This window comes from Fukomys damarensis, unplaced genomic scaffold (genome assembly GCF_012274545.1).
Source record: "Fukomys damarensis isolate Sample0158 unplaced genomic scaffold, DMR_v1.0_HiC HiC_scaffold_2, whole genome shotgun sequence".
Lineage (NCBI taxonomy): Eukaryota > Metazoa > Chordata > Mammalia > Rodentia > Bathyergidae > Fukomys > Fukomys damarensis.
Window position 1 is genome coordinate 44780679 of NW_022900914.1, and position 11447 is coordinate 44792125.

Consider the following 11447-nt stretch of genomic DNA (forward strand, 5'->3'; position numbering starts at 1 on the left):
CCCCTCCCAACCTTCAAACACTTTAATTCCATTTTTACATTTTCTCATATTTTTTTCCTTTTCCCTTATTCCCCTTTCCCTATCCTTCTCACTGTCCCTACACCTTTGGTCCTTTTCTTCCTATTGCATTGCAAATATTTACCAGTTTGTCGTTTGATATTTGATATTTTGCATGAAAAAGGTGGAAAGGTAGTAATTTACATTTGTGTATTACCTATATATGCATTGCAAATATTTGTCAGTTTGTCATTTGATATTTGATACAGTATGTGGTGATTAGCTTATTTTGGAGGTCATGGAAATCCACATCAGTTGAATTTATTGTACTTTTCTTTATGGTTTCTGGATTTTGAGATATAATTTAAGATATCTTTCATCTTAAACTTATGAAAGGATCCTAATTTAAGATTCTTTTGCCACAAATAAGCCAATTATTTTAGTCAGCATTTGATATCTTGAGTATGAATTAGTTCCTTAATTGAAATACCCTTTTGAAAAATTACCAGGAAGATAATTAAGCAAGCTAATAAATTAAGAGAGGGTCTTCTGAGTAAGAGTATCACAGGTGTGCAATCAGCAAAACATTTTCTTCTAGGTCTTTAATTCTCATTTTGGAAGTATGGTACACAGGTGAAAAAACTCATGTATTAACCATGGCCATTTTTTCTAGACAAGTGACTCCGATGCCGTCAGCCCCACAGGATCACAGCCAAATGACAGGCATCAGGACGACAGCAGCAAAGCCCCCAGAGAACAGCCAGGAGATTGGAAGGTGCAGTCTCGAAAAAGAACTCAAACACTCCCTAACCGGAAATGTTTCTTGACATCAGCTTTTCCGAGTACCAACAGCAACAAAGTGGAGATCTTTAAAACTGAGTTTTGGTCACCTTCTTCAGAGGTCAAGGCGGGGGAAGGGCACAGGAGAACCATGTCTCAAGACTGGCGCCATCTTTCTGACTCCCAGCGGACTTCAACTTATGATAACGTCCCTACAGGGTCCCGTGGTGATGGCATGGATACACCCTCTTCCCCCGCTTCTGACTCCAAGAGACATCTCCTTGCCAGCACAAACTCTGAAACAGGGCCCGAAGGGAAGAATTCTGCAGAAGAGGAACTTGATTCTTTGCAGAAGATGGTCCAGGACCTACGGAAGCAAATAGAAACACAGAAGAAAACGTATGAAGAACAGATTAAAAAGTAAGTTTCATACAGAGAACCACTGGGAAGTGCTAGGCTTCCACCTTTAGAAGTCATCTGGATTATTCTCCTTGGCTGAAAAATTCACGTTACAAACTTTCTAGATAGGAAAGATAGTAATATAGCTGCTGAGTCTAATAAGGAAAAGGGTTAATTAAGGTAGGGATGGAATGACTAAATTGGTGAAAACCCTCCCCTTTAATAGAGTTATGAAAACTTAAATACCCAGCTTGAGTAGCTAAACTAACAATTTCCTAATAGTGATTCTTTATGGATCATCATACTTTATTTAAGAGAAATCTGTGATTTCTGCAAATATTTTTTGACTCCCTCCTTTGCATCAGACACTATTCCAGGTACTAAGGAAGTGCACTGAGCAAGACAGCACCATATGCACTGTGCTAATAGTGTCCTCTGCTCTAGTGGGGTCAAACAGACAATAAAACTATACACTGAAATGTACATTATGTCAGATGGTGGAAAAGGTTATAGGGAAAATTAAGTACATCGAGAAGTTAAAGAGTGCAAAAAGTTTTTTTTTTTAGAAGTTTTAATATTAAATGGAGCAATTAGGGAAAACTTCACCAAGAAGGTAGCATCTAAGGAAATGCCTAAAGGAGACAATGGGATGAGTTAGATGTACAGATGGATAAGAGTATGGTGAGAAAAGGGAAGCCAAAGTAGAGAGGCTCTGAGGAGTACAGATCCAGCACATTTGCACAGGAGAAATGGAAGGGCCTGGAACAAGGGGGAGAGCACTTGTAGGAGACACAGGTACAGGAGGCTGGAGCACAGGAAGTTTTGTCAGCCATTGAAAGCCTGATGAGATGGAAGTTTCCACCAGGCTTGTGCTTCATCTAATCACTGACTTCTCTCTGAGCAAAGCTACAGGGAGAAAGAAAGTGGGAGGCCAGTTAGCAATTACCACAGCACGGTCTAATTCCTGAGATGAGTGCCCAGGATTTGTTTTCTTAGTTTGGTAAAAAATTTTCTCAAAATCTTTTCATACTGCTGATTGGCCAGGAAATTCTTTGTCATGAGCAATAACCTCACTCCTTATTAGCTCACATGAACACTAGTCATAAGACTGTAAAATGTGCATTCATGGGTTTACATATTTATGGTCACTTCTTCATCCATTAAGACTTATACTGAAAGGAAAACAGTTGTGAGCCCTCGTCCATGTACCCTGCAGGAGGATGTTCATATAGAAGTAAAATGTAGCTCTTTGAGTAAAAGAATTTGAAACTGATCACTTGTAAAATTACAGATCTTCTGTAACATCTTGGCAGTGACCAAAGCATTCCAGAGAAGGCTGGTTGTACTCTGTACTGGCCAGAGATCAAAGGGCCAGGGAGCATTTATAGTACCCAAAGTCACACTTCCATAATCCATCCAGACACACTCAGAAATGTACTTCACTAATCCTCTGGAAAGCTCTAAAGACCATCAAGTTGATGATCCAGCTTAACTACCACACTTTAATTTGAGTGTCATTGGTAGGGTAGGACAAAAAAAAAAAAAAAAGGAAACCCAGCTGCCACATAGAAAAAAAAAAAAAAAAAAAAGGAAACCCAGCTGCCACAGAAATGGCTGATCCTTCTGAAAAAAAGTCCTGTGAGTCCACCTGTCAGGGGACCCCCATTTATAGAAGAAAGAGGATAATGAGCTGCTGGCAGTATCTACTCTGAGATTTGTGCTTCAGAGATATCTTCCTATGGAACCCCTATGGCAATCCTATGAAACAGGAGAAGATATGTAAGCTCAGAAAGTATAAAAATGTGCCTGAAATTCGCATCGCTGATCATTAGTGGATCAGACCACTTAGATTCTACCTCTCCACTGGAATCAGTGGTCAAGATGTAGTACAGAGTCTCACTTAGGATTTTCTCCAAGACAGAAGGTGTGGAGAACTTTGAGAAGTAATGAGAGGGTAAAAATGAATGAGACCAATTTTTCTCAAAGAAAATGTAGGCAGGATTCTGAAAAGACTTTTACATGCAGAATGGACTAAGGCCTTTGAAGACAGAAACCAAAGCACACATTCAAATGGGAACTCAGATTTCTACATGAACACAGGTGGGCTGTTTAGGAGTCCATAGACAGTACTCCACAGAATGAAATTCTGAATCACTTCCAGTCACACAATCTGAATTTCACACCCATCCCCAGGTTCAAATTTCTCTTCTTTGGCTTAAAAATGGAATATTAGATCCATTCCTTACGGTTGATTCAGCATAGTCTAGGAAGAGACACCTTGGACTATATTAAGATTTTGGTCAGTTACTATCAAAGTTCTGGGGATCCAGAAAACGTGCAGATCTTTGAGTTGGAGCTGACCAGACAGTAGCTACCCAAAGGGAGGTTTCCTTTGCTCCTTTAAATTTTGATCCCAAGAAGGACCTTAGTAAACAAAGGTTCTGATCCATGCTTTCTACTGGAAGAGGGTGAGGAGGCATCATGTACAGAAATGTTGAGAATGTGGAATATGGACCGGGCCTCCACAGTTTTATTGAACAAGAGAGATAGAAGGTGCCGTAGAGTGGAAACATCCATATATTAGAGTGGTCTCTTTATTCAAAGATTTTATTATCTGGTTGAGGATATAAAACATAAAAAAATGACAAACAGTAACACAAGTAATATCACAAGATGGTGAGGGGCTCAGTCATACTTTGGGAATTCAAGTGGGAAGTCTCCCTGTGGGAGGAGGAGCATAAATGAGAGGCACAGGTTAGACTTTACTCTTGGATTTTGGAGAGGAAAAGGAACAAGAAGGTTGTTAGCAAGAGAGAAGGAGTGTAAAGGAAGAGTCTAAAATTAATGCCCTATTCTTTCATTGTTTTCTTTCCTTCCATTCAGTCTTGAGAAGGAAAATTATGATGTCTGGGCTAAAGTGGTGAGGCTCAATGAAGAATTGGAGAAGGAAAAGAAGAAGTTCACAGCTCTGGAGATTAGCCTTCGGAATGTGGAACGCTCCCGGAAGGATGTGGAGAGGAGGAACAAGGTTTTGGAAGATGAAGTCAAAGCATTTGTCAAATCGATGAAGGAACCCAAGACTGAACCTTCAGCGTCCTAGAAACACCAGAAGGACAACTCAAGAAAAGCTTGACTCTGCTCCTTTTCTCAGTAGTGTGTAACAACTGGAAAGGTAATTTAATTCCCTAAGAGGGAAAGGACATTTTACAGGAAATGTCATATTGCCTAATAAGTAAATCAATGGAGGTTGCAGAGGGACGAGGATGAGGAGAAGTACGTCTGGACACCTATGACCACTTGTCACTGAACTCAAAGGGATTGTATTATTCCTCTGTGCCCTCGGGAAGAGTGAATGAAATCTTCCATGGTGGATAACTAGTTCCAACAGAGATGTATGAGATAGGTGACATCTAAGGACCCAGGCAGAAAGCTGGCCTTAACCTGGACCTGGGCAGAGACATTAGTGCTTTGTTTCTGCATAGAATAACTCACTCAGTCAGATGGCCTTAAGGTACTTCTGAGGCATGGGGCAGAAACTGATATTCAGCTCTCCAGAGCTCATCCAGGAGGACTATGATTGAGAGGCTGTGACTGCTGGAGTGGGAACCCCATTCTGCCATCCTCATCACAGTGCTCATTCTCCAGGGGTTCTCAGACTTTAATGTTAGATTAATGCAAAGCAAGCAACAAGCTGTATTTATAAAAGCAAAATTGAAGACAAAACTGTATTCAAATAAAGTAATTTTAAAAACAAAAAAGAAAGAGAAGCCTGTTGGCAATTCATACACCTTTGTAAGAAAATGAATGACATCCTTTCCTCAGAGCAGACATACCTCTCTCGGGCACGTGGCTGGGTGACCAGGACATGATATTCAAGTCCTTTCAGTGGCCTTAATGGTGTGTGGAGAGCCCAAGAACAAAGGTTTCTTACTATGTTGTGACTTCCTTAGAGACTTGTGAGTTTACATATTAAAAGTTATGAGAATAATAATTTTTTCCACTTGTCAAAATGCAAATGATTTTACCTTGTAAAGCTATGTTGATCACTTAGACAACATCTAGGAGATGAGTTTTCCCAGCAGATGGCTGACTATTCCTCTTCTGGGTCAAGCCAGCGTGGCATTGGCCCCCTAGTCAGGCCCCAGAACCCTAGGAAGGTTAGTTTAGTTAGGTGATCTCCAGGAAGTTTTTGACTTTCAAGTTCCTTCAATAGAAAATGCAGGCATATTTATTTATTCATGAATTACAGTCAGCCCTCTGCATTTGCGGGTTCTTCATCTGTGGATTCAACCAACTTCAGATAAAAAGTGTTTGGGGAAAAATTGCATCTGTACTGACTGTGTGCAGACTTTATTTGTCTTGATTCCCTAAACAATACAATGTAACAACTATTTACATAGCATTCACTTTGTATTAAATATTATGAGTAATCTAGAGATGACTTAAAGTATAGAGGAAGGAGATGTGTGTAAGTTATATCCAAATACCATACCACTTTTTATAAGGAATTTGAGCATCCAAGAATTTTAGTGTCTGTATGAAATTCTGGAGTAACTCTTCCACAGAAATTGAAGGTTAACTATATGTAAAGCTACCTTATGTAATCTAAATAATGATAAAATCAAAAACAAGATGCATGGATGTTCTCCAATAATCTTTCAACTCGAGACCACCAGCACAGTTGCCCAACAGGTATTATTGGTTCCAGTTTTGTATCTTTTGTCCCATTGCTCCTATAAATTTACTTGAACTGTAGAAACCACATGGCTTAATCGGTGTTTTCCAGTATGAATCACCACAGTGAGAGTTTAGCCCTTCCCAACACGTATGCCTCCTCTGTTATTTCCTTTTCCTTTTTCTTCCCTGGATTAATCCTCCCTGCCTCTGACCTTGACTTTTTACTCACACAGTGACATCAGGTGTGTCAGTATTTCTTATTCCTGATGCTCAGGACCTGATGCATCACCTCCAGCGCCATTTTAATGGAGAGGGGTATGGCACAGGAGCATCCTCCTAGAGGCCAATTTGCAGAAGATAGCAGGTATGGGGTGAGAGGGAAGTTTGGGGCATTATTAGGAAAATCAATAAAATATTTGATTTCCTGTGCTCTACTTTTCTTTAATTACAGACTCACAAACATATTGGACATCTTTTTTTTTTTTTTTGAGATGGGTCTCACTATGTAGTTCAGGCTGGCATGAGTTCACTATATAACCCAGATTGGCCTTGAACTCATGGAGTTCCTCTTGCATCCCCTTCTGAGTGCTGGGATTACAGGTGTGCACCATCATGCCTGGCTGATTGGACACCTAACTTTAGTTAATGAGTAGCTGCTTTTCTGCCAGCATATGTCCCTATCTTCTCCCACAGATGTCTCAGATTCATTAGGTACTAAACCAGAGTCGAGGATGGCAATGGTCAGCATCGTAGCTCCACAGAGAACACATGTCTGACAGTGCAAAGAGGAGGCCCTGAAATATGTTTCAAAGCCTTGCTGGGCTTGACAGCTACAGCTCAGGCCTAGTGCTACCTTTGAATCTCATCTCTCCTTGTCTGGCAATGCTTCTATCTCTATCCCTTCCACCAGTGATGTGAGAAGCAGAGCCACCCTACCAGCTTCAGAACACTGGGCAATCAAAAGAAGAATCTGGCTTTCTTAATGTACCCTTCCTTGGTTACATGCCAGCCTCCATACAAGAAGAACACAAACACAGGGTTCTTCCAGGAGTGTTGGTCATTTTCACTCCAAAGGGAGCCAGGGAATATCAGGGTTCTGATGCCGCTGCACTCATTCCCTCAAAAGGATAAGCATGAGATGCACATCAGGGTCACTCTAGGCCTTGCCTGAGCCGAGGTCCAGTTTCTGGAAGGAGGCACTGGAGACTAATCTATGTCAGGTATTCTGTTGGACCCAGGAACTCCCACCTTGACTTTGTAAACCATTGCATGGACAGGATGACCCTAAATCTGCCTCCCCAGCTTTCACCTTCTCCTGCTGTGCCCACTCACATGCTAAGAACATACAAAGGCCTCCAATATGCACTTGAACTCCTTGCCTTTTCCCTGCTGCTCTTCTTTTTCCTTGCAGTCTTAGAGATGGCACATATCAGGACTCATTTCTCTAAAGTTTAAGGCAGACCTGGCACCTTTCCAGTAAGCTTATATAATGTATGTGAAAATTTTGTACTAGGGAATTGTCTGGGATGATTCCCTCCCGATAGATTTTTGAGGCCTGAAGAGACCAAGAGTGGCATTGCAGCACAGAGCCTGCTGCATAGGATGTAAGCAATAAACATCATTGCTGTTTCTTTTGACCAACTTCCTTAAGCTCTGCTCAGAAAAGCAAGAAGCAGGAAACTCTGAAGCAGCTGAAGGCTACTGAGAGGGACTGGACAAGGAGAGCCACAACAACTGCTGGCTGGGCTCCACAGGCTGGGAACAGGAAGATGCCTGTGCACTGACATCGAGTAAACTTCCACATTTCACCACTTCCTGTGCAGATACCAGCAGCGAACAATCCATGTGCTTGCTGGAAAGCAGAGAGAACACTCTTGCAATTAAAACAGGCTGTCTTTGCAAGAATCATATGGAATCCTTCATCCTGCCTGAGGAAGAGGGAGATCCTGGGAATGAAACTGCAGCCGTGTTAGCCCAGGTCACATTGGAGAGCAGAAGAAAGAAGTGGAGGCCTTGTGGCTCAGAAGATTTTCCAGGGTAAACTCAGATAAAGAATGAATAGAATACCCACAAGGATGTGTAACTTATTCTGTTTTCTCTGCTACTGTTTTAGAATCATAGGACTTTAGAACTGGAAGACATTTTGTGTGTATGTAATCCCAACTGTTTTCTTAGTGCACAGGGAAATTGAGGCCCCATGACATAAACCGAATAGCTAGTGCTCCCACAGCAAGAAGAAAGACTAAAGGAGATGATGTTCAAGGGGTCCCCTAGCTCACAATTCAGAGATTCTTGTGATTCTTAGCTTCCTTCCAAGAGCTCTTTCTCCAAAATTGCAGTCACAGGGCAACTTTTGCTCGTGATCACAACCAAGACCTACCTAAGAAAATGCCATTGTTTCACATGTTTTCTATTACCAATATTGCTCTAAAACAGTGGCTCTCAGTCTTGGCTACACAGTAAAATCATCTTAGGACCTTAAACAGAATTCTGATGCTCATATTCTACCCCATATCCATCGAATCAGAATCTTTGCAGGTGGGCCCTAAGAATTGATGTTTTTAAATTTTTTTGCTTGATATTAATACACGACCAGGATTGTTAAAAACTGTTCTAAACTATTAAGCTTGGCTCGAGTCATGACTAGTGATTATATTAATCTACCAGCTTTCTTCCAATCAAGGTAATTTTATCCTGGTCATCCTTTCATAATGGTTTATCACATGCTTGTTCATTTAGGATAAAGCATGCCTAAGAGATAAAGAATGGACTTATTATGTACCCATTTTCAGATGGAGAAAATTCACCCAAAAGAGATTTCAAAAAAATCTCATTATAATAATAACTTAGTCATAAACAAATCCAAGGATTTCGAGATCCTCTCAACTTACTTGAAAGGCTGACTTTCTACCTAGGCAAACAAGGTAAAGTACTTGAGGGCCTGATTTTAAGACTCCTGAGAATATCTCTGCTTAAAACTATATTAGATCATATTAGATTCATATTAGATCAAGAAATTCCTACTGCTAGCCCTCAGGATATTAATCACAAATGTTATTTTACTGAGAGACAACTGTGAGGCCTCATTTATACTATCTTTGTATCAGTTGTCTGATTCCTGGAAGAGAGCTGTGTAATGAAGAAATGTGTGCCTGCCCTAGATATGATATGTTATGGGTGAAGGAATAGGAATAGGTCACATCAAGGATATGGATATGACAGAGGAATACTGCAGTGTGGGCTGTAACCACCCGAGATGGGGTGAAGAATCAGAGTGAGGCAAAAGGAGAATTCAAACTGCAGGACAGAGAAAACGGTTTGCCCCCAAGTCTGCCTGATAGCTGCTTGAAGTTGGCACTTTGACTTCCCCTCTGCCCTCTGCTCTTTTTATCTTTTTATTGAGTTTATTGGTACATTTTAGGTATACAGTACAATTACATTCATCATTGGGATCTTGTACCTCTACATGACAGGTCTTGGTTCTCATTTTTTCCCCTTGTCCCTGCCCTCCCTTCACCCCCTCCTCCCCTCCCCATTTACAAACACTTTATTTCCATTTTTTCATTTTCTCATATTTTTCCCCTTATTACCTTTCCACTGCCCTTCCCACTTTCCTCTTTATTGATGAGCTCCCAGTCCTGCCAAAGCTCTCACCACACTAAATGCATCCTGGATTCCTTTGACACCAGTCCCAACATAACAAAAACTACTATGAAGAGGAGCAGATATCATTTACTCTCCGCCAAAATCTGTGCTAAGCATTTTGTATGTCATCTCCTTTAGCTCTCAGACCAACATTTTATTTATTTTATTTATTTTTTTTATTTTTTGGTACCGGGGATCGAACTTGGGTCCTTGTGCTTGCGAGGCAGGCCACCGAACCGCTGAGCTAAATCCCGGCCCCAGACCAACATTTTAAAAATTGCAAACACACCTATTTTGCTGAGGTTTTAACACAGCACAGCTAAGAACGGAAATGAGCCTGTTCGATCTGTGTGATGCCTCATTGCCCATGCTTTCACGTAGGGAAAAGGTGCAATACCAAAGCTATGTCTTAGGAATGAAGAAGTAAGATAAAGTTTCCATACCCTACTACTTGGATTTTGAATGGCCCCCAAAAGCCCATGCGTTGAAGGCTTCCCCTCCAGCCCGTGGCACTACTGGGAGGTGATGGGACCTCTAACGAGTGTTCCTTAGAGTACGGAAGTCCCTTCTTTGGGGTCATGCCCTTGCAGGGAATATTGGAACCGTGACCCACCTCCTCCTTTCTCTGTTTTTGCTTCTCAGCCCCACCGTGACTTGAAGAGCTTCCTCTACCATATACTCCATTATAATGAACAGTTTTACCACACATCCAGACCAACATGGCCAACTAAACACTGACTGAAACATCTAAAACTGTGAGCCATAATAAAACATTCCTCTTTTAAAGTTGATTATCTCAGTGATTTTGTTATACTAACACAAAACTAAGATACCAAGGACATGTTTTTGTTTTTTTTTAAGAGAAGCCTGACCGGAGCTTAGGAAAGAACCACTAATTGTGCCTTCTCTGATTCAACATCAAGGTAGAACCATACCTGCAGACAGAAGCTTCCCAGGGGCCTTGAGTCACATCAACCTGCTTGGCCTGATGTTCAGGAGGCTAAATGTCTCCTGGCCCTTCCCTGGAAGAGCAATTCGTCATCTCATGTATCAGCTCCACCCTCAGAAGGCTCTTGGAATACTCTGGGATTAGAGTCTCCTTGGAGTCTCTGGTACCATGTCCCTAGGGACCTCCATGTCAAACTTCCTTATTTATTCTCAACTCCCCTTTTCACTTAAAAACCTTTCCTGCTTCCTTATGACTAAGAGGAAGTGGAGTGTACTGAATAAATCTGAAAGATGTATTGCCAGGAAGAGAGTTAAAGAGAAAAACACCGCTTCATGTTCCCCAGTATGAATGATGTGTCATGATGGGAGGAAATAGGGTCACACATTCCCATCCCTTCCTCATTTTGAGATGTGTCAAGTTAAATATAGGCTCTGTCCTTTGGTTGTTTATCGCTTAAAACAGCCTGTCCCTACTAGAGGCTTGTAGCTTCCAGATGTAGTACACTGGAATGTCTTCAGTCTACTTCACATGGTGCAGATGTTTTCAAAGCACTCCTGGTAGATAAGCAAGCAGAGGAAACATTGCCATGTGACTGCTTTGAGGCATGGCCCATCTAATGATGCATTGACGAGGACTTGCCCTCTGCTTCTTGTGTTTTATCATTACAAACTTTCTAGAGAGGATACAAAGCCCTGACTTTTCTTACAAGCCACTCATTCCCAAGCTGTGAAAGAGGGCAATGGTTTGCATGCTGCACCACTTTTAGGAAATGCGAGCACATGGCCTAGTTAGCTGGTCTGGGGCATGATACCAGACATATTCTTCAGGAACTTGAACTTGATCATGAAGAAACAGGTGGTCTAGGCTAGGTACTAGAACTATTTTAGGGCTGAATACAGTCTTCCCTTGATATTTTCAGAGGACTAGTGCCAGCATCCCCTCCAGATTCCAACATCCATGGACACCCAAGAGCTTATATAAAATGCCCTCCTATTTGTAT

At 41.4% G+C, this 11447-nt stretch overlaps 1 protein-coding gene across 6 annotated transcripts in view; it reads left to right on the forward strand.

Moving 5' to 3' along the window:
- The window catches only part of Arhgap25 (Rho GTPase activating protein 25), an 80842-nt gene extending 70593 nt beyond the window's left edge, over window positions 1-10249 (forward strand). For 5 of the 6 annotated variants that reach the window (XM_033764467.1, XM_033764469.1, XM_033764472.1 and 2 more), the window contains 2 exons: window positions 671-1197; window positions 4060-5425. In XM_033764467.1, the coding sequence (XP_033620358.1) occupies window positions 671-1197; window positions 4060-4276 (744 nt within the window). In that variant the 3' untranslated portion in view covers window positions 4277-5425. Of the gene's footprint in view, window positions 1-670; window positions 1198-4059; window positions 5426-10140 lie in introns of those variants that run through there. The other variant, XR_777428.3, reaches the window with a different exon arrangement.
- Window positions 10250-11447: the final 1198 nt, after the last annotated feature.